This window comes from Sus scrofa, chromosome 7 (assembly GCF_054392235.1).
Source record: "Sus scrofa isolate SSC_HxYL_T2T_F1_AM1 chromosome 7, Sscrofa_HxYL_maternal_Yorkshire_Landrace_v2.0, whole genome shotgun sequence".
Classification (NCBI taxonomy): Eukaryota; Metazoa; Chordata; class Mammalia; order Artiodactyla; family Suidae; genus Sus; species Sus scrofa.
The window spans coordinates 111,758,954-111,786,952 of record NC_139389.1 but is presented as its reverse complement, the minus strand read 5'-3'; the positions used below and the strand labels follow the sequence as shown (position 1 = coordinate 111,786,952).

Below are 27,999 nucleotides of genomic sequence, written 5' to 3'. Positions count from 1 at the left end.
ATCAGCTTCCGGGTCAGAGGAGACGGGCCGCGACATGGGAAAGATGGCGGCGGCCGTGGGCTCTATGGCGACGCTGGCAGCAGAACCTGGAGAAGACGCCTTTCGGAAGCTTTTCCGCTTCTACCGGCAGAGCCGCCCTGGGACTGCTGACCTGGGAGGGGTCATCGACTTCTCGGCAGCCCACGTAGCCCGCGGCACGGGGCCTGGTGCCCACAAGGTATGGAGAAAGGAGCGGCGCCTGCCTACCTGTCGCCTCGCCTCCCTTCTTGGAGAAGTTTCAGTGTTCTTCTCACCTCTTTTCTCTCCCAGACTGAGTGTTATTGAGCGATCCCCGCCTTCTATGGGCAGTAGTAGAACTGCCTACGAAGCGTCACACTTTGGGGACGAAGATCTCTGCTAATCGTTTCTCCACACAGCTGTTCCTGGCTGCAGCTTCTCATCAGAAAATGTCAGGAAATTGGTGTTTACTGCTTCCATTAAGTGTCCATTTGCTTTCATACTTAGATTTGTGTGAAAACCCGTAAACTGATTTTTAGGTGTTAGAGTAGAGCCCTGCATCTTGAAGAAACCAGCTACTCCGAGTAATCTCAGAACTGAGAGATTGATGTGATTAGTTAAGCCGTTTTTCATGAAAGGCCTTCTCTGTTACTTTCAGAAAGAGGGCACTAAAAGATTCTGAAATAATCTTTACAGGTTAAAAGTAAAGGGCAAATGAATCCAGACACCGTATGTTATTTCTGCCTTCCTCACCTTTTTTTTTTTTTTTTTTTTTTTTTGCTTTTGCTTTTTAGGGCCGCCCCCAGGGCGTATGGAAGTTCCCAGGCTAGGGGTCACATCCGGGCTGTAGCTGCCGGCCTATGCCACAGCATCACCAGATCCAAGCTGAGTCTGCAACCTACACCACAGCTCACAGCAATGCAGGATCCCTAACCTGCTGAGTGAGGCCAGGGATTGAACCCACATCCTCCCGGATACTAGTCAGATTCGTTTCTGCTGAGCCACGATGAGAACTCCCCTTCAACATTATTTCTTATCCACAGATGGCTGCATGAGACATTCTTTCCAAGCTTAGTATTAGCTCTCAGAGTTTCAGAATAACATACAGAAAGTCCAGGAATAATGTATTTAACTCATGGGAGAACCCCTTGGACCTCCATTTAACTCCTTTGCCCATATTTTACCATAATACTTATAAGATTACTTATAAAATTAAAGCCGCCCTAGAAGGGGACATTGTGTCTAGCATAGTACCTAAACCAGTAAGTACTCAGTAAATACACCTTTTATTGGGTATATAAAAACTTGGGTAGTATTTAGTTCCACAGCTCAAAACAGATTGAAAGTAGCAAATTAGAAAAGGAGAAGGTTGCTATTAAGAAGACATCATGTAAGAGCAGTGGAGAAAGTGATGGCTAACAGTCTGGCAAGGGAGGAAGCAGAAAAACCTTAAAAGGATGAGAGATTTGGTTAAGCTTAAAACATGAGAGGTTAGGTCGAAAAACTTCTCTCAGATTTGAGGGTGTTGCTGAAATACTGTACCGTATTAATAGGTATGGTCTGTTTAAAAGATCATTACAAAATGTTTGAAATAAAAACCTTTTATCTTCTAGAAACCTGGAAGAGTTAGATGGTCAGGACTCTCAGTTTCAGATAACCATTTTATTACAGAATGGAGATATACCAGCCACTTGTTGGTGGTTTATCTGGAAATCTCTCTTCTTCGAAAAGTTAAAAGAATAAGAGATCATGTTTCCTTTTTTTGTCTTTTTGCCTTTTCTAGGGCCGCTCCCGAGGCCAGGGATCGAACCTGCAACTTCATCGTTCCTAGTCAGATTCGTTAAGCACTGTGCCACAACGGGAACGCCAGTATTTCTTTGTGAGAGAACATTTGATATATTCTAAGGCAAGCCAGAGCCTAAGTTTATTATTTACGTAAGGATGAAGTGGGTTTTTTTTTCCCCCTGAATGTCCTTACTTTAGTGATTGCGTATTGGATCTCTTAGGCAATTTAGTGAGCCAAAAGATAAGAGTTTCAATTTAAAGTTTCATGTACAAGAGAGCAGTTTTGTACTTTTAGCAAACAGGATTCCCAGTGGTTTATTGAAATGTTTTTCTCTCTGGTTAGAGTCCTCACGGTTCTCAGCTGTTCCTCATAGCTCCATTTAAACACCAACTCTGTGCAAGTTCCTCAGAAGCATATCGTTAGCCCTATCAGAAGCAAATAGCATTGAATGTTCCATATACCAAATACCTTTCATGATTCAGAGTCCTAGAAGAAACCACAAAGGTGTGGTATCACGGGAAAGTGTAGTCTTAAAGGCCAAAATCAGCTTGTTTCTCATCACTGCTCTAGTTTTAAGTAGCTCTATAGTGTTTATTAGTACGTAGGTGAGGAAACTGAGGTTCTAAAAAGTTAAGTGACTGAACTAATCGTACATCAAGTAAGGAGTAGAACTAAGTTTAGGACCCCAGACTTACACCTCCTAATTGTCCCATATCAGAAATGGCTTTTAGAGGTTTGAGATTCTCAGAGTTAACCTGTAAAAATAGCTTTAGCCTCTGATTTGTTTCCTTCCTCTCAGGTAGTCAAATCTCAGCTAAGTGTGTCCTCAGTCAGTGACCATGATGCATACAGAGCAGGACTTCAGCCGGTCAGCAAGTGGCAGGCCTACGGACTCCAAGGCTATCCAGGTGAGTGCAATTGACCCTGGAAGGCAAAATCACTCAGCCATTTGTCTAATTTCAGAGAAGGAGCTGTAAGCAAGTAAATAGACAAGAAAACTAAACACACAGGAATGTTCCACTCTCAGACCCCCTCCAGAATTCTGCCTTGTCTTAGATTTCAGTTTATTTTTCATTCCCAAAGGATAAAACAGGAGTCAGTAGTGTTGGCTTTATAGTGCAGAAAGTGACACATCAGGTACAAATCAAAAATTAGGATGCTAACTCTGGGCTCCCAACCGTAGCTCTGAACATCTACTGTGGCAGAAGAGCCACTTTGAATTGACAGAGCAGGTTAAGTATGCACCATTGTCCTTGATGTGGCTTGGGTCGCTGCTGTGGCACGGGTTTGATGCTTGGCCCAGGAACTTTTTTAATCTTGTCCTAAAAGATTAAAAAATAAGTGAATAAGTAAAATAAAAGAAGGCAAATTTTAAGTCCGTAAAAGGAAGATAGCAATTTTCTGGAATAGACTGTCTATAAAAGCATTCAGTTCCCTGTCGCTATTCTGCTTGAATTTGATCAGAAGTTTCTTCCTTTAATGTGCTGTCTTCTGGAGGGGGGTGGGTGGTTATAATATTCTTATTTTGTGAAATGATGGTGATAGCAAACAGTAGGTTGTTGGGGGTTTTTTCATATCTTTTTTTTTTTTTCTTCTTTCAAAATATTAACAATCCTGTCCTAAATTTTTTTGAGAATGTGATACATGAAATGAGAAAATGGCCTCCACACTTATAAGGGAATGTTCCCATTCCTATCCTCCAATTTTAGAGGAAAAGGACTTCTTTCTGTTCAGAACCACTCCCTTCACCTTTATGATCCCACTTTCTTTTACCCCTTCCAACTTTCAAGACCTTACTGTGTTCCTCTCCTCTCCAATTTTTCACCCAGTTCCTTTGCTCCTAATCTGTAAGCATGCTTAGGTCTTTCCAAACCCTAAAAAACAATAAACTCTGCCCTTTTCTTTTATGAGTACTCTACCTTTGTTTCCTTTCATAGCCAGACTTCTAAAAGACATTAACTGGATAACCGTCTCCACTGTTCTGTCTCCAGGTACTTAGGACAAATTTTTTTCATTTCTTTATCTCTGATTCTTTTTTTTTTTTTTTTTTGTCCTTTTGCCATTTCTTTGGGCCACTCCCGCGGCATGTGGAGGTTCCCAGGCTAGGGGTCTAATCGGAGCTATAGCCGCCAGCCTACGCCAGAGCCACAGCAACTCGGGATCCAGGCCGCGTCTGCAACCTATACCACAGCTCACGGCAACGCCGGATCGTTAACCCACTGAGCAAGGGCAGGGACCAAACCCGCAACCTCATGGTTCCTAGTCGGATTCGTTAACCACTGCGCCACGACGGGAACTCCTATCTCTGATTCTTAAGAAAGTACATGTAGTATATGTCAGTTGAATGTTTGATAAGTGAATCCTTAACCATGTGTAGGATCTAGTTAAATATTATTATTCCTCTTTTTCCTAACCTAAAAATGATTAGGTATTTGCATGCTAAGCAGAAGTCTGTACCATCTTTCTTCCCTGTTAGAGCAGTCAAAGTTCAAAGGAGGCAGGATTCACACGAGTTATTTTAATTGAGATAAGTAATATAAAAATCTTGGTGTTCCTGTTGTGGCCCAGCAGTGACAAATCCAGGTAGTCTCCATGAGGATGGCCTCGCTCAGTGGGTTAAGGATCTGGCGTTGCCGTGAGCTGTGATGTAGGTCACAGACACAGCTCAGATCCTGTGTTGCTGTAGCTATGGTGTAAGCCAGCAGCTTCAGCTCCAATTGGACCCCTAGCCTGGGAACTTCCATATGCTGCATATGTGGCCCTAAAAAGCAAATAAAAAATAAAATTAAAAAAGAATAAAAATCATGATCCAGTTATTAGAAAACAGAAGAGACAAAAAGTCAACACTGAGATATCACAAAAGTAATAGCTACGGGAAGCACCTACCACCTTTGTAAATGATACCTGCTGAAAATTTGAGGGATGACTTGACAGATTCAGCTCTGAAGTTTGCTTCGAGATAACACAATTGTTAGTTGTGTAATATTTGTTTCTCTTGAAACAAAAAACAACACAAAACCAGAGATTATTACATAGTTGTAGATGTCTAACGTTCGTCATCAAGGCAGCTTTTTTTTATTAACTTGAAGAAATTCATCTTCTGCTAAAATGGAGTATAGGAATGAGAACATATGCTTAAGTGTGGAAGCCACTGGAAGCATGAGCAAAAGGAGATGGGCAGTAAATAATAAAGCACTGGGTATAAGGGTATCAACAAAAATAAATGATCTGAATAACTGATGGAGGATTTTCCTCCTCTCCTTTTTTTCTCATCTGTCTTTTGTATAGGATTTATTTTCATCCCAAACCCCTTCCTCCCAGGTTACCAGTGGCACTGGGTGAAGCAGTGCCTTAAATTATATTCCCAGAAACCTAATGTATGTAACCTGGACAAACATATGACTAAAGAAGAGACCCAAGATTTGTGGGAACAGAGCAAAGAATTTCTAAGGTAAGACTTATCAGTCACAATGAAGTATTAATATTCAGCTCAGTTCATCACAGATCTTTAAAAGAACTACCCTATAAATATAGTTCAGTGAAAGTGACTGACTTTCTACTCAGATACGGCACAATTACATTCTTTCCACAAGGAGCATGTGGACATTTTGACAGTTATATTAAATTGAGATCCATTTTAAAGATTTGCTTATTGTAGCTTAGATATTGAGTTCATCCTCATTAATCATCAGATGATCCATTTTCATCCAGTTTCAGCCCTTTTTCTTACTTTAAGTGAGTTCCTTTGAAGACTTATGGTATCCCGAAGAAAGTAGCTCTGAATGCTCTGTACTGCTTCTCTTCTCAATGAAATCATTGTTACTAGCTGTTTTGTGATTGTCAGTTCTTCATGAAAAGCAGTCTTTGTACCTTAATGTTGTTTCAACATTCATTTATTTAACAAATATTTCTTGAGGGTCAGTTGTGTGCCAGGCATGATGCTAAGCCCTGAAGATACAAAGGTAAATATGACACTGTCCCTCCACTTGGGAGTGCATAGTCTATGGCAGGAAGGAGGTGTCAGAGGGAAAAAATGATATTTTAATTGGGCCCATTATCCTCTTTTTTTCTCTGTCCATTTGAATTGAGTCTTCAAAAATGATTAGGAGTTTACCAGTCAGAAAAGCAAGAAGGCTGATTTGGGTAGAAAAAGCAGCGTGAGCAAAGACAGAGTAAATTGTTCTGTGAGGAGCACACAGTATATACGTTCATGTGTTTATTCAACAAATATATATTGAGTTTCTGCTGGGACAGATACTGTTCTTAAGTGTTACAGGTTTAAGACAGAAATAACGCAGTTCCTTCAGGGAATTTGTAGGTTAGTCGAGAACAGAGACGTGTAAACATATAATTAAATGCAGTCTGGCAGGTAGAGGGATAGAGTTTATAAGATTATGAGTATGGTTACTTAAGTGGCTACCACTTAAAGGAAGATGCTTCCTGGAAGTCATGAATAGAATTGTCAAGAACGCAGGAAAAGTACCAAAGCAAAGATAGGTTAGGGCCAAGTTGTTAAGTGTTCAGTGATGTAGAGCACTAATTCTAGAGTCACATTGCTTGGGTTCAGATCTTGGCTCTGCCACCTACTAGCTGTGTTAACGTAAACAAATTTCCTAATCTTTTTTTGCCTCATAGAAGTGTTTTCCTTGTTTAACAGTTTGAGGATGAAACAAGATAATATGTGAGAAATCCTTAGAACAGCCTGTTAAAACAATTATACTGGCTTTGTGTGTTCTCTTTGGACTTAAGCAGCTCTCTGCTATTGCAGTTTTCAGAAACTATGCCAAGTTAATTCCAATGAGACATAGAAGATTTTCTTAAGTTGAAAAGAGAAAGGAAAATGAAGATAAAATGCACTTGTTTTCCTTTAAAACCTTCTTGGTCCTATGGTTTAGGCAAGAACAGGAAGGAAAATCCTGTTCTTAAGGATGTCTTCTGTGGAATTGAGAGCAAAGTCAAAGAAGATGGTGGCTGGGTAAAATTAGAGTGCTTAGAGGAGTTTGTTTCTAAATCAGCCTGCATTTTTAAGTATTTGATTTTTTTTGTTTCTGAGAAATTATTAGACATCCCAGTTGTCTTCTTATAAGGTAGCTCAGATGAATTTCTCTCATGTCATCCTGTGAACAAGGGTGAGATAACTTTTTTTTTTTTGGTGTAATAAATTAGCAGAAATAAAAAATGTTACGCTCATACCTTCTATTGTCAAGTTTCGGAAAAAACTGATATTCTCAGACATTGCTGGTAGCACCGAAAATCAATTAGGGCCTAGTTCTTCTGTCACTATATGTGTTTCAGCTTCCTCATCTGGAAAACAAAGGGGTTAGACCAGATGAGCTATTCAAGGTGACTGAATCATGGTCAGAGTCACCTAGACAGTACATACCCGCTTTCCCACTTTCCCAGAGCATATCAGAAAAGGAGAGGGTCTTCGGTTCAAAAAGATTTCTCTAGAGATTCTGATTATCTACTGTAACAGTCACATGGAGAACCACTAAACTAGAGGACCTCTAAGAATCCTTTCAATTTTAACTTTCTAGGTTTCTATGATCAGAAAAAAACTTTTTTTTTTTGGGGGGGGGGGCCCATGCCCAAGGCATGCAGAAATTCCCAGGCCAGGGATTGAAGATGTGCCACAGCAGTGACCTGATCATAGTAGTGACAATGCCAAATCCTTAACCACTAGGCCACCAGGGAACTCCAGGGAAGAAGAAACTTTGAAGTAGGAAATGAAGAAATATTTGGAACATATAAGTCAAAATAGATCCATTCACAAAATTAGGACACCTCAATTCTAGATCTTCAGTCTGACCCTTTCCCAACTGAGCTATTTTGGCAACTTTTAGAGCACCTCAATTCTACATTATATTTCACAGTTTATTGTCAGTGAGTAGTGGAGCTAGAGATTCTCACAGAAGAGTACAGCAGTTGAGTGTAAGCGTCTTCATTGCAGCATTGTTTGTAATGGCAGGGAGGCATGCGAAACAACCTTAGTGTCTATCAGCAGGAGAGCAGATAAATCAAGCATGATGGACTCCAGTAGTAGAATGCAGCCACTCTGCTGCCATTAAAAAACCCTAACTCCAACCCTCCAGCAAGTCTAGTAGGGTTTGAGAGTTCTGTTGTGGTGTAGCAAGCTAAGGATCTGGCGTGACTGCAGCAGCTTGCATTGCTGCTGTGGTGTAGGTTCCATCCCTGGCCCAGAAACTTCCACATGCCATGGCATGGCCAAAGAGATAGATACATAGATAGATAGGCAGGCAGGCAGGCAGTGAGGTCTGCAGTTATAATAAATAAAATCATTCCTTGGTATCTCCATCACAACCACTGCAGTCTAAGCCACCATCATTTACTGTAGTAGCTTCCTAACCAGTCTGCCTGTGTCTGCTCTTGTGCCTCTTTAATGCTATCTTCTTAGCATATACTCAGGTGTAGTCAGCGGGCCCACGGTGAATAACTGATACTCCTCTTCCTCCCAAAATTCCAAGAGTTTAAAAGCTCTCTCTAAAGAACAAGGCCAGGGAATTCCCTGGTAGTCTAGTGGTAGAACTTGGTGCTTTCACTACTGCAGCCCAGGTTCAATCCCTGGTCTGGGAACTAAGATCTCACATCAAGCCGATGCATGCCATGGCCAAATAAAGAAAATAAAGAACAAGGGACAAAGGCCATTCAGATTCTTTGTTTACAGCCCCATCACACTTAGAATAAAATCAAAAGTCTTTATGAAGGCTACAAGATCTGATTGTCCCACTTCATCTCCTGTTATTCCTTATTATTATCCAATAGTACTGGCCTCCATTCTCTTCATTAAACACATCAGGCATGCTCAGATTCTCTGTATAAGCTCATCCTTCTACCTGAACATCTCTTCCCTTAAATAATCAGCAGATTGCTTTTTTTTGGTCTTTGTTCTAATATCTTGAGATGGTTCCCTTATTCAGTTAAAAAGAGTCCCCTGGAGTACCCCCTGTGGTGCAGTGGGTTGGAAATCCGACTGCAGAGGCTCAGGTTGCCTCAGAGGCGCAGGTTGCCTCAGAGGCGCAGGTTTGATCCCCAGCTTGGCACAGTGGGTTAAAGGATCCAGCATTGCTACAACTGTGGCATAGGTCAAAGCTGCAGCTTGGAGTGAATCCCTGGCTTGGGAACTTCCATGTACCTAGGGTATGGCCATTTAAAAAATAATAACATTTTATCGCCTTGCCCTGTAATTTTATTCTTTAGTGCATGGTAGTTATTAAATCTTTTAGGATTAGTTAATGGATACTTTCTTACCCCTTTTTTATTTTGTGACTATATTATCTATTCAAGAGAATTAGACAAGGGGGAGTTCCGGTTGTGGGTCGGCAGCAACAAACCTGACTAGTGTCCACGAGGGTGTGAGTTCGATCCCTGGCCTTGCTCAATGGGTTAAGGATCTGGCCTTGCCGTGAGCTGTGATGTGTGTCACAGAATTGGCTCAGATCTGGCATTGCTGTGGCTGTGTTGTAGGCTGACAGCTGCAGCTTCAGTTTGACTCCTAGCCTTGGAACCTCCATATGCCACGGTTGCAGCCCTAAAAAGCAAAAAAAAAAAAAAAAAAAAGGAAAAGAAAAGAAAATAGACAACTTTATTCCATAAGTTAGCTGATGAAATGCTTTATATCCATATTTGCACATATGAAGGCTTTTTTCCATTGATACTCTTGATGTGGAAGCAGAATTAATGCCTTCCCCTTTCTGCTTTAAGACCTTTTTTATGATGCTATTATAGCATTTATTGTAGTGAATCCCTTCTTCTAGCCTTTCTCCCTCCACTGCCTGCCATGCCCCTGTCCGTGCTCCAGACCTTGAAATTTTTGTAGCCTTAGTGCCAACCACAGTTTTTTGTATATATTAGGAGGTGCTCAGTAAATATTAAGTAAATTGATATCTTCTCTTTTAGCTCAATAAAAGCATGATGCTAAAGTTAGGATGATCGGAGTTTCCATCGTGTTGCAGTGGTTAACGAATCCGACTAGGAACCATGAGATGTTGGGTTCGATCCCTGGCCTCGCTCAGCGGGTTAAGGATCCGGCGTTGCCATGAGCTGTGGTGTAGGTTGCAGGCACGGCTTGGATCCCGCATTGATGTGGCTCTGGCGTAGGCCCGCGTCTGCAGCTCCGATTCGACCCCTAGCCTGGGAACCTCCATATGCCGAAGGGAAGCGGCCCTAGAAAAGGCAAAAAGACAAAAAATAAATAAAGTTAGAATGATCAATTAAAAACTATATAGTACCTTTCCATATCATTTCCATTAATTTATTAAATAATGTATGTTTGTTGCTTTAGGAAATACTTGGTACTAGCATAGATATGAAGATTAAAACTCAGTCCCTGACTTTGAGAAAGAGGGAGGAATTAAGGTACTTTCATAAGGTTTTTGCAGTACCAAAACCATATTCTTGAATAGAGAAAGTTGCAAGATTCCTTGTGGGCATGCATAATAGAGGCAGAGACGGAGTCCAGGAAAAAGATTTCCTTAAAGAAATGTTAGAATTGTCTCTGAAAAAGCAAGTTAGAAAAATCTGCTACACAGAGTGGAGTAAGAGGAGAGAACATTTCAGTAGAGAAAATCGTGTGGTCAAAACACAGCAATGGGAATTCCCATCGTGACTTAGTGGTAACGAACACAACTAGTATCCATGAGGATGCAGGTTCAATCCCTGGCTTCTCTCAGTGGGTTAAGGATCTAGTATTGCTGTGAGCTGTGGAATGAGTCGAAGACGTGGCTCCAATCCCATGTTGCTGTGTCTGTGGTGTAGGCTGCAGCTCTGATTCAACCCTTAGCCTGGGAACTTCTATGTGCCGCGGTGCAGCCTGAAAAAAAAATAAAAACTCAGCAATGGAAGATGGAGGGTAGGTTACCTTGTAGGAAATGCTTGGAGTTGGAACTAGAAAGGTTACAGCCAGCTTATCAGGGGGTTTGCATGTTACATAGTGTTGATGAAAATTAATTAGATCTAAGAAAAGAATGGAAAATTTTACGTAGGCCAAATTGAGGATTTTAACCTGGAAATAGCATGTCAGAAAGCTCTGAGGCACAGTTATATCAATTTTTTGAGAGAGGGCTGCATATTAAATGAGGTATTGGTGTTCCCTGGTGGCTCAGCAGACCATGGATCCAGCGTTGTCACTGCTGTGGCACAAGTTTGACCCCTGACCTGGGAGCGGCCAAAAAAAAAAAAAAAGGATGTATTGTTGACAGTTTACTCAGTCTAAATCCAAGTGTCCCCTTATGAGACCAAGAAGGAATGTTATCTTTTAAGAGCTGTCTTTGTTGATACTAAGAGAAGGTTGCTCTTTAGGTGAGCTGGTATTTCTGCCCGTGGGAGAAGTTTGGTCAGTGCAGATATACAATGCACAGTAAGGGGGAGAGAGGGAGCCAAAGGGCAGAGAAATTTTGTTATGTTTACATTTTTCTTGTCTTGCTAAAATACAAATTTTATTTTACGGTAGGACAATGTGGACTTCATCCTATAAGTGGGGACTTCATCAAGATTAGTAATAGATTTTTCACTCTAGAAAGATAATTCTTGGGAATTCCCATTGTGACTCAGCAGGTTACAAACCCAACTAGTATCTATGAGTATGCGGGTCAGATCCCTGGTCTTGCTCAGTGGGTTAACGATCCTGCGTTGCTGTGAGCTGTGTAGGTCACACAGGCAGCTATGATCCTCTGTTGCTGTGGCCATTATATAGGCCAACAGCTGCAGCTCCATTTCAGCCACTAGCCTGGGAACTTGCATATGCAATGGATGCAGCCCTAAAAAGCAAAAAAAAAGAGGGAGGAGGGAGGATCAAGATATTATGAAAAGTGAAAGAGAAGTAGTTAAGGATTATCCATAGATTTCTAAGTGGCAGGTAAAGTTATACTTAGGTTTGGGGGTGGAAGATTACTTCCAGTTTTATTGAGATATGACTGACATGTAACATCGTGTTAGTTCAAGTGTACAGTGTTGCTTTGATGCATGTATATATTCCAAATGATTATCACAATAAATTATCAGTCACTTCACATCATTACAAATTTTTCTTGTGATAAGAACTTTCAAGATCCTCTCTCAGCAACTTTCAGATATACATCACAGTAACAACTCTAGCCATCATGCTCTGCACTACATCCCCAAAACTTCTATAATGAAAAGTTTTTACCTTTTGACCACCTTTACCCATTTTACACACATAAACACCCCACCCTTGCCTCTGGCAACCACCAGTCTATTCTGTTTTAGATGTTTTATATCCCACTTGGCCTAATACCATCACACTTCATCCATGTTGTCACAAAAAGCTGGATTTCCCTTTTTTATGGCTGAATAATATTCATGTGTGTGTATATCATCATTTATCCATTCATCTGTCATTGGACACTTAGGTTGTTTCAGCATCTATATTCTCCTTGTCCTGGAAGGGAGTAAGAGCAGAACTGAGGACTTGATAAGTGGTGATGCTTTAGAACTGAAGGTAGATTAGATAAGGCTGAATACTCGGTAGATAGCAAGAGGATGTTAGCACTTAAGGGGAAGTTGGATGTCCCTTTGCATTGATTGAGAGGGACTGAGAAGGGAGACAAAAACAAAAGAACTCAAATACTGAAAAATGGAGTTCTGGGCACAGGGTGAAACTTTAGGTTTATTTGAAATGAGAAACAAGGAAAGGAAGGACAGAAAGCTATGTGGGGGGAGGGGATTGGTTTTTGTCTTTTGTCTTTTTAGGGCCACACCTGTGGCATATGGAGGTTCCCAGGCCAGGGGTCAAATTGGAGCTGTAGCTGCCAGCCAATGCCATAGCCACAACCACTTGGGGTCTGAGCTATGTCTGCAACCTACGCCACAGCTCACTGCAATGTTGGATCCTTAACCCACTGAGTGAGGCCAGGGATCAAAACTTCGTCCTCATGGATGCTAGTCAGATTCGTTTCCGCTGAGCCATGATGGGAACTCCAAATGTTTTATTTTATTTTATTTTTTATTTTTTGCCTTTTAAAGGGCTACACCCATGGTATATGGAGGTTCCCAGGCTAAGGGTCCAGTCGGAGCTGAAGCCACTGGCCTATGCCACAGCCACAGCAACGCTGGATCTGAATTGCCTCTGCGACCTACACCAAAGCTCATGGCAATGCCAGATCCTTAACCCACTGAGCAAGGCCAGGGATAGAACCTGAGTCCTCATGGATACTATTCGGGTTCATTGACCACTGAGCCATGACGGGAACTCCAGAAAGCTGTGGTCATGGAGGGAAATAGAGTTGTGAAAGATACAATCCTCAAGACTTTAAAAATGATTGAAAAAGCAATACCTGCAGTAGGATTTTGAAGATTTTCTATCATAACCTTCAGATTTCTTCTGTCCCAAGTGCTTTTGCTTTCATAATGGTTCATTAATGTCCCTCGAGGCAAGAAAGAAAAAAAAAAAATACCCAATGCTTAGTTGCAACATCAAAACTACCCACTACATAGAGAGCAGACAAGCATGATAGGGGTTTGTTTCCACCCAGTTAGGGTTCAGTTGAAAGCAGTGCTATAGAACGAGTTTTGCTGAGAGAAATACTAACACTTACATGAAGCTTTTACCAGTAAGCAAACTGCTGTGTGGGCACATTCACCAGGGGAGAAGGTGACCAGCCCACCCATCCATTAACCTCCTGCTAGTGCCTGGAAGGGCAGCGGAGGCAGGGAGCATAGCGTGATTCTCTTTGAATGAGAACCAATAGTTAGTCATACGTGCTTGAAAACATTCTTTTAGATAATTGGATGAAGATTTAAAGTTAGGTTGGGTGGGAGTTCCTAATGTGGCTTATCGGGTCAAGAACCTGACTAGTATCCATGAGGATGCGGGTTCGATCCCTGGCCTCGCTCAGTGGGTTAAGGATCTGGCGTTGCCACAAGCTGAAGCATAGGTCTGCACATATGCTCAGATCTGGCGTGGCTGTGGCTGTGGCTGTGGCCAGCAGCTGCAGCTCCAATATGACCCCTAACCTGGAAATGTCCATATGCTGTGGGTATGGCCCTAAAAAGACAAAAAAAAAAAAAAAATAAAGTTAGATTGGGTGCATTCCTTAAGGTAGATAAGACTCCATTGGCACTGAACATTCTTAGCTTCTTTGGGACAAGTTTAAAAAAACAGACCACCTGTCCCTTCATAAATCCCTCAGTGTTTTCTGCTTGAAAATGACCTAGGAACGTGAGGAACTTGATTTGGATCTTACACTGTTCACAGTGTCTAAAAATGAATATTTTGCAATCTTTGTTACACAAGAGCTCCATGGGGATCAAAAGGGTTCCGAAGTAGTACTAAGACAAGAACTGTGTAGTGTTGACCTGCTCTCAAATCTTGAAGGAAAGTGTTACAACAGTTGTTGCTACTTTCCTTCCAGAAGTTCTATACAAAGGAAAGAATGAATTGAGTTCTCAGAAGAGAATAGGTAATAAGGGGTAGAATTTCGTACCTACATGGGTCTAACACATTACACGCACAGACGTGCACATGCATGTGCAGTTCTCAAAACGGCACACTCAGTGATCATAACTATTTTTTCACTAAGCAAGCCTTTAATTTTTTTTTTCTTTCTTTTTGTTGTGAAGACTGGGCTTAATGCTTTTGAAAATAAGACTCTTCTCTATCTTCTTTTGCATCCTTGGACCAATCCCCCTCTATAATATAAGACAAAGCCCAAAGCCTTTCTTATAGTGATACAGTTAAGGTAGAAAAGAGGTTCTTTTTTTGGTCTTTTTGCCTTTGCTAGGGCTGCACCCATGGCATATGGAGGTTCCCAGGCTAGGGGTCTAATCGGATCTGTAGCTGCCGGCCTACACCAAAGCTCACAGTAACGCCACATCTTTAACCCACTGAGCAAGGGCAGGGATCAAACCCACAATCTCATGGTTCCTAGTCAGATTCGTTAATCACTGAGCCATGATGGGAACTCCAAAAAAGAGGTTCTTTATAGGATGTTTCTATTCCTGCTTGGTTGTTACTATAATTGTGATAATTTTAGTAACACCATAAACCTGTATCAAAGATAATAATATATATACCTTGTTTTTGAAGAATATTAGACCCAATCTTTGATGAAAAGCAGCTTATTGGTATCATATCAAATGTCTAAAATGCCATCAGATTTCAAGAACTGCCGGTTGTTGTCTTTATTTATATGGATCAGTCTGGTTTTGATATAGTATAATGGGTTCTTTGTCAAGAATAAAATGATCTCTTATTGAGCTAGAAAGTGATAGAAGATGTTTGGGTTTTTTTAATTTTGGCTACAACAGTGTTTCTCAAAGTGTAATCCTTGGACCAGCAGCATCAGCATGACTTAAAGAAGCTCAATGCACAGGTTTTTACTGAGGGCTGGCACATAGACAGTCTCGGCCTCACAGGCACCAAAATTCAGACTCCCAGAAGGAAGGCAGGTGTTCATAAACTGTATTGTTGATACAAACAGTTTAGGCCAAGTGGGCTGCAGTTCTGGAAACAGTGTGAGCCTCCCCAAAATCCAGGTTCCAGATGCTTGCTGAGGGCCAAGCTCCTAAGCAGACCTTTCGGAGGATAGCAGTTGGACTTGCTAGGCCTCTTTTCTGTACAGCTGTCCTACATAAATCAGTGTTTGATCCATTCCGTTTATTTAGTTACTGGTCTTGATGTAAATCTGTGTTGCAATGTCCTTAGAATGTAAACTCTGAGGACAGATAGATTCTATTCTATAAACTTTTTCAGACATCAAGATGAGTGCCACTTACAGTGTAAGCCTGTAATAAATCCTTTGCTTCTGCCCATGCTGTGTGCCTGTATTGCCCACTGCATCGAGCTCCTTATTTACATGCTGGCCATTCTTCAATCCCATGCTCAACTCCCTGGCTCTGCCTTGGAGCCCTACTGATTAGACAGCAGACTTTGAGCTCTCCTTTTTCTTAATTCTAGTGGCCCTTAAAGTATTATGCTATTCAGTTTAGAACTAGATTTTATACTGCCTTGAATTTTTCCCCTCATTTCTTCATAGACCTGTCTCTCATCTCCTGTCAAAATATAAACTCTTGGAGTTCCCAGCATGGCTCAGTGGTTAACGAATCCAACTAGGAACCATGAGGTTGCAGGTTTGATCCCTGACCTTGCTCAACGGGTTAAGGATCCAGCGTTGCCATGAGCTGTGGTGTAGGTTGCAGACAAGGCTCGGATCCCACGTTGCTGTGGCTCTGGCGTAGGCCCGCGTCTACAGCTCCAATTCGACCCCTAGCCTGGGAACCTCCATGTGCCTCGGGAGCAGCCCAAGAAATGGCAAAAAGACAAAAAAAAAAAAAAAAACACAACAATAATGTATATATTATTTATATATATATTATTTATATTTATATATTATTTATATATATATATAAACTCCTTAACACAGATCTTTTTTATTTATTTATTTATTGTCTTTTTAGGGCCACACCCACGGCATATGGAGGTTCCCAGGCTAAGGGTTGAATCGGAGCTGTATCTGTCAGCCTACACCAGAGCCACAGCAACACCAGATCCGAGCCGTGTCTGTGACCTACACCACAGCTCATGGCAACGCCAGATCCTTAACCCACTCATCGAGGCCAGAGATCAAACCCAAAACCTCATGGTTCCTAGTCTGATTCATTTCCGCTGCGCCATGAGGGAACTCCCTGATATCTTCTTTTTTAAATAGCACTGGTTCTTAGACCCCCCCCACAATATTTCTTTGATTGATTAATGATGTAAATTACATTGAAAAATAAAGTAAAATGATTAGGCCTAGATATTTACATGTAAATATCTAAAATACATTCATGTATTTTTAGATATTTAGATGTAAATCAAGTAAGCTTCTTCTTTAAAAAGTAATTAATCCCATAGATTTGATTAGGATATAATTGCAGAAAGGACACTGCAGTTTTACAGAAACTTCCTATGATTTGATCAAGGGGATGTCGAAAACCAAATCAAGTACAGTGGCCTTTAATTGTTAGCTAGGCTTCAGTTACCTAAATTGTTTATATATAGAGAGTTAAAGAAGTCATGTTAAACTAGTTGTTTTTTATTGTATGCAGTATTTTGCCAAACTTTTTCCCCCAAAACTGCAACACTGGGAGGCCAGCCAGCATCATTCTATACATAGCGATAGCTGTAATAATCACGTTCTAGAGTTTCTTCTGTGGCGCAGTGGGTTAAGGATCTGTCCCGTCTCTGTGGAGGCACACATTCAATCCCTGGCCCAGAGTAGTGGGTTAAGGATCCAGTGTTGCAGCTGTGGCATAAGTGGAAGCTCTGGATCGGATTCAGTCCCTGCCCCAGGAACCTCCATATGCCAGAGTGAAGCTGAAAAAGAACAAGAAAGGAAGGATGGAAGGAATCGTCCTGCTTTAAGCAAGCCAAATTGAACATGTTCTGTTAGCCAAATTTTCAGGGTCCTAGGGCTCTTTGTCCCATTTCAAATAGACAACTAAAGACATATGTATTGTAGTTTTGTTTTATCATTATTGAGATGCTAGAGACTTGTCATTTAAAATTGATCCCTTTCAGCAGAGGATTTAGAACCAAGGACTAGAAATTAGAAATACAAACATGTTTTTCAGTAGTGTTATATTCTCATTCAACTCATTTGTTTGTTCTGATTTCCTTTGGTATAAGCTGTTAGATCTTGGCTAACAACTTATACCACTAAAATACCAAAATTTAGACCCCAGTGTCCATGAAACAAGCTATTGCTGCCATTTGAGGTGAATAAATCATCTTTTGTCTCCAATCTTTTCAGGTATAAAGAAGTGAATAAACGGAGACCCCGAAGTTTACTAGAAAAACTGCGCTGGGTGACCCTAGGCTACCATTATAACTGGGACAGTAAGGTATTCAAATTTTTTTGCTAATTCCACTGTTTTCCATTTTAATGCTTCTTGCGTCCACATAGTTTGACTTCTTCCTGGCCAAGCTTAAAATTCAGATTATCCATTTGTGGGAGGATTTTTTTCATTTATTCCCTCCTAAAATCCTCTTGCTATGGTATCGCAAGAGGAGTGAATAATTTTATCAAGAAAAAAATTACTGGTAGTTCCCTTTGTGGCTCAGCAGTTAACAAAGCCAAATAGCATCCATGAGGACTCTGGTTTGATCCCTGGCCTCACTCAGTGGGTTAAGGATCCAGTGTAGCCGTGAAATGTGGGTATAGGTCGCAGATGTGGCTCAGACCCCTCGTTGCTGTGGCTGTGGTGTTCGCTGGCAGCTGTAGCTCCGATTTGACCCCTGTCCTGCGAACTTCCATATGCCATGAGTGCGGCCCTTTAAAAAAAAAAAAAATTACTTTTTCATATGCCTTCGGGTTATATTAATTCATCAGAAACCTTTGGTGCTTTCTTTCTCTAGGGAAGTTTCAGGGATATAGATTTTTCTTTACTGCATTCTCACTTAAAATCTTTAATTCCATTATTGTGTAGTATTTATTGCACATTTATTTTCTGCATAATATGTGCCTGGAGTGAAAAAAGTTCCATGTACTTCTGATGTTCTCTTCTGTTAACTCAAAAAATCTTTGTTATATAAGGTCTGAGCGTGAGAGAAATAGGAAAGAATGTCCCACAGTTAACAGTGTGCCATGTTTCTTGAGGTACAAGTTCTTCTTTCCTGAGCCCTGTGCTTCAGAACATGCTTCCTTTATCACTGGCATCACAGTGCATCTTGTGTCAGTGAGATGTTTGCCACCAAGTGGAAGAAATAATTCCGGAGTAAACGGAATAAAACAAATTGCTCTAAACCGTCTTCCTACTAACCATTTACTTTTTAAAAGCTACATAGCTTCATCAACCCAGCTATTAATAATAAATATATTAACTACTCAGAGTAATGGTAAATGCAGCTCAGAACTGTTCATAATATAATTCTTATTTTCAATGATATAGATTTAATGGAAAACTAGACATCTGTATTTGGGGAAATGGCCATGTGGTTTTTCTTGGGGTTGGACAGCCTGAATTTGAATCCTGCCTTCAATACGGACAGTGCTTACCTATAAGGAGGAGTAAGTGATTAACACCTTTGTAGTGATTACAGCAGTGCCTGGCTGTTCTAATCAGTTAAATGCATTAGCACAATAAGTGTCAATTTATTAGGTTTTGTTTTGTTTTGTTTTTGGGGTTTTTTATTTTTGTATTTTGGGGGGGGGGGTGTTTGTTTGTTTGTTTTAGGGCCACACTGGCAGCATATGGAAATTCCCAGGCTAAGGGCCAAATCGGGGCTGAAGCTATTGACCTGCACCATAGCCACAGCAACACGGGATCCAAGCCTTGTCTGCAACCTACACCACCCCTCACGATAACGCCAGACCCCTGACCCACTGAGTGAGGCCAGGGATCAAACTCACATCCTCATGGATACTAATCAGATTGTTTCTGCTGTGCCACAGCGGGAATTCCCAGTTTGTTGTTTTTTATGATATTAATTTTATTAGTGTTACTATTCCCTAAGGACCTTAGTTTAGCCTCATTTACTAAGAAAAACATGGGGTGAAAAGGATCAAAAACACTGAATGAGAGAGTTCCTGTTGTGGCTTGGCAGGTTAGGAACCCACCTAGTATCCATGAGGATTTGGGTTTGATCCCTGCCTGTCAGTGGGTTAATGATCCAGCGTGGCTGTGGTGTAGGCTGGCAGTGTGCCTCCGATTTGACCCCTAGCCTGGGAACTTCCATTTGCCACAGGTGTGGCCCTAAGAAAGCAAAACAAAACAAAGCAAAACAAAAACACTGAATGGATAATCAGAGAAAAGTGAAAGAGAATTAAGAAAGAAGAGTAGTACATAGACAGTTTGGATAGGATTGAAAGCCTACAAAGGTAATTATTTCATTATAGCAGCTCTGAAGGTTGATCTTCTGAAGGATGAACACTTAAAATGGCAGAGAAAATCTTAAAGTTCTCTAACCTCACCCTAGTTTTGAGAAATTAAGTAGGAGCTCTTCTTATTTGCAGTTCAGGAAATGGAGAGGAAAAAAAATAAAACAGATTCCAACTGAAGAGGCTTGGCCATCCATCATACTTTTCACAAGTCTTCCTTCATGTGAAGTTGAAGCTCACTTCTTTTTTTTTTTTTTTGTCTTTTTGCCTTTTCTAGGGCCGCTCCCTCGGCATATGGAGGTTCCTAGACTAGGGGTCTAATCGGAGCTGTAGCCACCAGCCTATGCCAAAGCCACAGTAACGCAGGATCTGAGCCACATCTGTGACCTACTCCACAGTTCACGGCAATGCCGGATTCTTAACCCACTGAGCAAGGCCAGGAATCGAACTCTCAACCTCATGGTTCCTAGTCAGATTCGTTTCCACTGCGCCACGACGGGAACTCCTGAAGCTCACTTCTGATCAAAGTAAATACACTCTATTCAGAGCCATGACTGCTGCTCCAGCTAGTGGACACTAGCTGAGATGTAAGACAGAACCCTCTTTGGGATTTGCTAATCAGATTTGAGGTTGATTGAGCAATGGGAGGAGTGAGAGAGGAGCATCAGACCTGAAGAGTGTCAGGCTGCTGCTGGCTTCCATGGCTAGACTAGTCCTCAGACCCATCTGCCTATGAGACTACTGCCTTGTCATTCTCAAGAGATTGTATGGGTTTTGTTGAGAGAATCTTCTGGCCTTGGATTTACCTTTTTTTTTTTTTTTTTAAGAGAAAAAGGATATTTGTAAGCCTTAGGTATAAAAAACAGAGGTGGTTCAGAGAGGTAAGGGCTGAAAATTATATCCATTTTAAAGTCCCGCCTTGACCAAAGTGTAAATTAGTTTAAATTCAGATGTTTTGGGTTTGGGGGTAGATTTGGCCATGCCCGCAGCATGTGGAAGGTCCCAGGCCAAGGATCAAGCCTATGCCACACCAGCAACCTGAGCCATTGCAGTGAACACCTCCAGATTTTTAACCCACTGTTGCCACAAGGGAACTCCATGATTCAGGTGTTTTGAGCCTGTTATCCCATCACATTGACCAGTGTTGAGGCCGAGGGGTCCAAAATCAAACTGGATATAGTGTTTGATTGCCTTTTATTTCTTTTTAATAATCTTTGCATTTTATTATCATTCTGCATTCACAGAGAAGTTGAAAAGATAGTACAAAGTTCCCAAATACCCAGTTATCCCTTTTATTAACATCTTATGGGAGTTCCCATCATGGCTCAGCAGCAGTAGTGAACCTGACTAGTATCCAGGAGGACATGGGTTTGATCCCTGGCCTCACTCAGTGGGTTAGGGGTCCAGCATTGCTATGAGCTTTGATGTAGGCTCTGATCCCGAGTTGCTATGGCTGTGGTATAGGCTGGCAGCTGTAGCTCCAATTAGACCCCTAGCCTAGGAATTTCCATAAGCCATGGGTTCATCCCTAAAAAGACCAAAAGACACACACAAAAAATCTTACATTAGTATGGTGACTTTTTCTCAATTAGTGAACTAATAGTAATATGTTATTGTAGTAGTGAAGTCCATACTTCATTTAGATTTCCTTAGTTTTTGGAGTTCCCGTCGTGGCGCAGTGGTTAATGAGTCCGACTAGGAACCATGTGGTTGCGGGTTCGATCCCTGCCCTTGCTCAGTGGGTTAAGGATCCAGCATTGCCATGAGCTGTGGTAATAGGTCACAGGTGCGGCTCGGATCCCGCGTTGCTGTGGCTCTGGCATAGGCTGGCAGCTACAGCTCCAATTGGACCCCTAGCCTGGGAACCTCCATATGCCGCGGGAATGGCCCAAGAAATGGCAAAAAGACCAAAAAAAAAAAAAAAAAAAATTTCCTTAGTTTTTAACTAAGGTACTTTTTCTGTTCCAGGATCCCATCTACGATACATTACATTTAGTCAGCATGTTTCCTTAGGCACCTCTTAGCAGTGACAGTTTTGAGTCACCCTAAGAAAACTATCCTGTTTGGGATTAGAGTGTTCCAGAGAGAGGCGTAATTGCTTCATATGTAGGCTCCATGGCAGGTGAATTTGTCTGATTTATCACTGCATAGCACAGTGCCTTCTGTATAATAGGTGCTCAGTATTTTGAATTGACCCAGATTAGATTTCTGGATGCCTCAAAAATGGGTGGCTATTAAGAGGTAAAAAACTACTATGAATAAAATAAGAGGTACAAGGCTATATTGTGCAGCACAGGGAATATAGCCAATTCTTTATAATAACTATAAATGGAGTATAATCTATAAAAATTTTGAATCATTACATTGTATACCTGAAATTAATATTTTTAAATCAACTATACCACAATAAAAATATTTTTAAGGGATGACTAAATCATGCTATATTAATATTATGTATAAATTAGATGGTTTAAAGTGGTAATTAATCTTATGCAACAATTTCCTATTTTCCTGAGGTCATTGTTTATTTTTCTTATTTTCCCTGCTTTTGTCAAAGAAATACTCAGCAGATCATTATACACCTTTCCCTTCTGACCTGGCTTTCCTCTCAGAGCAAGTAGCCGCTGCCTGTGGATTTCAGGGTTTCCAAGCTGAAGCAGGTATCCTGAATTACTACCGATTAGACTCCACACTGGGAATCCATGTAGACAAATCTGAACTAGATCACTCCAAACCCCTGCTGTCATTCAGGTAAGTTGGATCTAGGGATTTTGGATTACTTTTTATCACTTCATTCCTTTTTCTAAAGCATTTTTAAGCTTAAATAAATAAAAACATTGAATTTTTTTAAATGGTTAGACTCTCTAATCTTTCACTTCTGGGCATCTTAACAATGTATTATAAGTAAAATTAGCCTAGTCTGTTAAGAGTATGACTAAATTACAGCTAATATTTCTGTTTAAGGTTCATGGAATCTGCCTTTTATAATGAGAGGTATTGTCAGTGTCTGTAGAGTAGATAAGTGGTAAAGACTGTAAGGCAAAGTGAGCAAGCTTTGGGAATAGAGAAGAACAAAGCACAGAAGCCCCAATGGTTTACTCCTCCTCTCCTTAAACATACATTTATATTTGTGCAAAGTACTGCATCTTTAAAGTGAACAGGAATGATAAATATATAGTAAAGGACCCAAATAATTTTATTAGAAGACTTAAATCTTAAAGATGCATCAGTAGAATTTACATAGGCAATGTTAAAATTTTTTTTGTCTTTTTAGGACCACACCTGAGGCATGTGGAGGTTTCCAGGCTAGGGGTCAAATCAGAGCTGTAGCTGCTGGCCTACACCACAGCTCACAGCAACGCCAGATCCTTAACCCACTGAGCGAGGCCAGGGATCAAACCTGCAACTTCATGGTGCCTAGTCAGATTCATTTTTGCTGTGCCACGACAGGAACCCCTAAAACTAAATTTTTAATTTGCTTCTTTAGCTGCTTCAGATTTTATTATGCAGCAGTCCTGTGGGCTGTAAGTTTTTAAGTAGCATATTAGGAGTTGATCACTTATAAGCCAGAAAAGAAGGATCTTAGAACAGTATAAAGAGGAGGATTTGGAGTTCCCACATGGCTCACTGGGTTAAGGATCTGGTGTTGTCACTACAGTGGCTCAATTCGCTGCAGGGGCACAAGTTCAGTTCCTGGCCCAGGAACTTCCACATGCCACAGGAGCAGCCAAAAAAGTAAAATAAATTTTTAAAATAAAATAAAAAGGAGGATTTGGGAGTGATAAGTATCAAACTGAAATTAGAAAACAATGCAATTGGGAGTTCCCGTTGTTGCTCAGCAGGTTACAAACCAGACTAGTATCCATGAGGATGCAGGATCAGTCCCCAGCCTTGCTCAGTGGGTTCAGGATCACAGTGTAGGTCGCAGATGTGTCCCTAAAAAGAAGGAGGAAAAAAAGGAAGAAAAAAATGCAGTTGGCAGTAACTTTCTGAACCATGGTCAATAACAGAAACTTACTATCGTGTATTGTTTTACTTTTTTTTTCTTCTTTGATAGCTTTGGACAGTCTGCCATCTTTCTCCTGGGAGGCCTCAAAAGAGATGAAGCTCCCACCGCCATGTTTATGCACAGTGGTGACATCATGGTAATGTCAGGTTTCAGCCGCTTATTGAACCATGCAGTCCCCAGGGTCCTTCCCAGTCCCAAAGGGGGAAGCCTTCCTTGCTGCCTAGAGACACCTCTCCCAGCTGACCTCCCCAGAGACTCAGTAGTAGAGCCCTGTTCTATGGAGGACTGGCAGGTGTGTGCCAGCTACTTGAAAACTGCTCGTGTTAACATGACTGTCCGGCAGGTTCTGGCCGTGGGTCAGGACTTCCCTTTGGAACCCGTGGAGGAGAATAAAAGAGACATCACCACGGAAGGTTTCTGCCACCTGGATGATGGGAATAGCCAAGTAAAACGAGCTAGGTTAAACCCTGACTGCTGAGACGTGGACAGCCCACACTTTTACTCAGGCAGGTCCTACAGTAAATGACCACGCTGTTTTTTTATTGCCATAGACTAGCACTGAGACACGCCAGAAACAGGGAAAAACTCATCACTGATCACACTGTTGCCTTGGAACCTATCCCGAAGAGAAAACTGATGAACCACTTTGTTCAGAGAAGCGTGTGACACGTCCAGTCCTGGTTAGGTTTTGGCACTAATGTGTGTAGGAAGTCCAAGGAGTTATGACCTTCCACAGTAGCCTTCTCAGCCTCTGCCATTACCTCTGAGGGAGGTAGAAGGGAGGTTCCATGTCTGTGGAGTCTAAATACCTCAGGTTTTATTCATGGGAAACGTCATACCCCTCCCACTACCCCATTCTGTGGTAAAATTGTGGTTCTATGAACCAACCATCAGTCTTAATTCTTCCATTCAACATCAAACTCTTTGATCTTCTCTGGCCTTCACAGAAGAATCCTATATGCATTAAGACAGTGGAACTAGAAGGCACATCCCCTAGAAAAGAAATTAGTCACAGCTATCTCTCTTGCCTAAAAGGAATATGTATAAACCTAAGGAAAGGGGAGCAGTCATTTCTCCAGATGTCTCTTAGGTCTCTAAACTCTTCCCGTTGGCTTTTAAATACAGTTTTAATTGTTGGACTGAAAAAGTCTCAAGGGTATTCTGTAACTGTTTTTTCCGTGAATAAACTTACTCACTTTTAAATTAAAGATCAGTATCTGTGTTTGAGGGTAAGTGTATCTGGGATTAGTTTTTTTCCTATTTTCACTTGCTGTATTGTTCATGCACTTAAAGCTGTTTCTGCCCTAAGTATTCTTTGTGGCTGTCTCACAGGAGAGAATATTCCTTGATATTCCAGTTACTCCTGTCTTTTTTGATTGTAGACAGCTTGGAAAATGTATGAAGCCACTGAGTTTTAATCTATGTACCCCCACCAACTCAACTCAGTATACCCTGAGCTAAGTTAGCTTACATTTCTCTGAGCCTCAGTTTCCTCATTCACAGAATGATAATATTTATTGGCATCTTCCTAGAGGGATATTGACATTTCAGACTGTAATGGGAATTTAGTGCTCCTTTCCAGAAACATGATGTGCCAATATTTTACTACAATGTGGACTCTTAGAAACATCCCAGCTTAATTATTTGTGTGGATACTGGCCAGAAGCTGCTTTGATACCCACTGCTTATGACATGACTTGCCAGATTTAAATTTCTGTCTTGCCTTTTTTTTTCTTATGAGCATTGAATATTGAGTTTATATTAGAATCCTTGATAGGTTTTTTCTTAAGGAATAAAAATTAATAAATCCATCCCTTATTGTAACTGGGTTCTAAAATTAGTACATGATAGGATTAATTTTATATAATTAAAATTAGCGCTGGGAGTTCTCTGGTGGCTCAGTGGGTTCAGGACCTGACATTGTCACTGCTATGGCTCTGGTTCAGTCTCTGGCCCAGAAATTTCCCCATGCCACAGGTGCAGCCAAGATAAATAAAATTGCCACTGGAAAAATCCCTTAAATTTTCCACAAGGTACATTTTATGAACATTGTGTACATTATCTGTGACTCACTAAAACCAGCCTAGGTCATTTAGTAAATCCAGCAATCAGTTTATTCTTTAGCATTAGAACAGATTGCACTTTAGTCAGTTGATTATCAGATAAAGGTATCGGCTTGTGTCTAGGGGCAATGTTTTACAAAACAATAGCATTCAAACTGTAAATCCACATTCCACGAAGCGAGAGATATATATGTTGTGAGAAGCATGTGGAAACTGAGGCAGCCAAGAGAAGAGCAGATTCCTGTCCCGACCCAGGCTTCCTCTAAGGGATGTGCTCATGAGCTCACGGGGGTGGGGGAGGAGGATTTTGAGCAGAATTGTTTATACAATCCAGCTCCCTCATTTTTGTGTATATTATTTCTGGGAGGCACACATACAGTGGAAGATGTATATAATGCAACTCTGACAGAAATTATGCAACTCAGGAAAAGGAAAACTTGGCAATTCTTAATCATTTAAATAAGGATGATTTTCCCCTCACCACAAGTTTTAGTCGTCTACCAGATGTTTTCTAAGTCAGGGGTCAGCAAACTGTGACCTATCTCCTGTTTGTTTGTTTGCTTGTTTTTACTGCCTGTGGACTAAGAAGAGTTTTTATATTTCGAAATGGTTTGAAGTGGGTGGAAGGAATCAAAAGAATATTAGTGACTCAAGAAATTGAAATTTCTATGTCTGTAAATAAGGTTTTATTGGAACACAGACAGACTAGTTCATTTCTGGGTTGTCTTTGGTTGCTTTCATGCTAAAATGACAGAGATGAATAATTGCAACAGAGACTTCGTAGCCTACAGAGTCGAAAAGATATTATGGGCCTTTACAGCAAACATTTGTCAACACCTAGGAAGGAAACCAGACCCCCTAGAAAGAAACGAGAAGCCACGAGAAAGGACCAAGAGGAAGGCTTTGTTTTCTTTATTATTTTATATCAAAAGTGCCAGGGTGGGGGTTCCCATCGTGGCTCAGTGATAACAAATCTGACTAGCATCCATGAGGAAGCGGGTTGGATCCCTGGCCTTTTAGTGGGTTAAGGATCCATCATTGCCATAGCTGTGGCATAGGTTGCAGACACGGCTTGGATCCAGCATTGCCGTGACTATGGTGTAGGCCAGCAGCTGCAGCTCCAGTTCAACACCTAGCCTGGGATCTTCCATATGCCATGGGTGCGGCCCTAAAAAGGAAAAAAAAAAAATGCCAGGGTAGATACTCAGCGTGATCTAGAATATATGTAGTATCAAGAATGGAGTCACAAATGTTAGGTCTGAGGAAACTGGCAGGCTAATACTCTAGTGGGAATGCAACTTGCTATAACTGCTAAGGGCTGAGTTTCAGTTTGGCATCACGTAATGTAATTTGACATCCCAGTTTTGCCTGGGCAGTCCTGGCTGATGTTCCCTCGTCCTCTCCAAAGGGTTCTGGCTTGATAATAAATGATAGAGTCGTCCTAATAATGTTCTGGAATGTGTACCATTTGACCTAATAAATTTCACTTTTACTTGGGTCTAAGGAAGTAAGTAGAGCTCTCCATAAGATTTTTCTGTAAGAATGTAATAGTGAAAGTTTGAAATAAGCTCAATAGCCAGCAACAAAGAGTTGGTTGATTAAATTCATGTATGGGAGTTCCCGTCGTGGCATAGTGGTTAACGAATCTGACTAGGAACCATGAGGTTGCAGATTCGATCACTGGCCTTGTTCAGTGGGTTAAGGATCCAGCATTGCCATGAGCTGTGGTGTAGGTCGCAGACACAGCTCAGATCCCAAGTTGCTGTGGCCTGGCATAGGCCGGCATCTACAGCTCTGATTAGACCCCCAGCCTGGAAACCTCCATATGCCGCGGGAGCGTCCCTAGAAAAGGCAAAAAGACAAAAAAAATAAAATTCATGTATATATTCAGTAAATGGTTATTGAGCACTGTTCCGTACGAGGCACTGTTCTTGGATTGTACAAAGTACCTGCCTTTGTGGCACATATCCTAATGGGTATGATATAACCATATAGTAGAAAGCCATAGCCATTAAAAGTCATGTTTTGGAAGAAGAAGTAGAGATATGAGAAAATGCTTGTATTTAATGAGAATATCCAGTTATGGAGCCATGCATAGTAATTCTGTATAGAGTGTTTACATCTTAAAAAAAAAACTGGAAGAATATATACACCAAAGTGTGAATGATGGTAGGATTATTGTTGATGTTTGACTTGTGCTTTTCTGTATTTCTGATTTTTTGTACTTCAAGTCTTTTTAAATGTTTTTTTAAATAAAAAATATGTGCTTGGTTTATTTTTTTAATTTAAAGGAATACTCTGACCTGG

At 41.1% G+C, this 27,999-nt stretch overlaps 1 protein-coding gene across 4 annotated transcripts; it reads left to right on the top strand.

The window, feature by feature from the left end:
* Positions 1-15: 15 nt before the first annotated feature.
* Positions 16-27,982, top strand: ALKBH1 (alkB homolog 1, histone H2A dioxygenase). Of its 4 annotated transcripts, none has more exons than XR_014811229.1 (7): positions 16-217; positions 2,583-2,691; positions 5,072-5,234; positions 17,554-17,644; positions 18,692-18,810; positions 22,233-22,371; positions 23,678-27,982. XR_014811229.1 is itself a non-coding variant. In XM_021099556.2 (6 exons), the coding sequence occupies exons 1-6, from the start codon at positions 35-37 to the stop codon at positions 24,105-24,107; spliced, it is 1,170 nt and encodes a 389-aa protein (XP_020955215.1). In that variant the 5' UTR covers positions 16-34; the 3' UTR covers positions 24,108-27,982. The 4 variants fall into 4 exon arrangements, 1 of the variants encoding a protein (XP_020955215.1); XR_014811228.1 differs by having other exon boundaries at positions 22,178-22,371; XR_014811227.1 differs by lacking the exon at positions 18,692-18,810.
* The last annotated feature ends 17 nt before the right edge of the window (positions 27,983-27,999 follow it).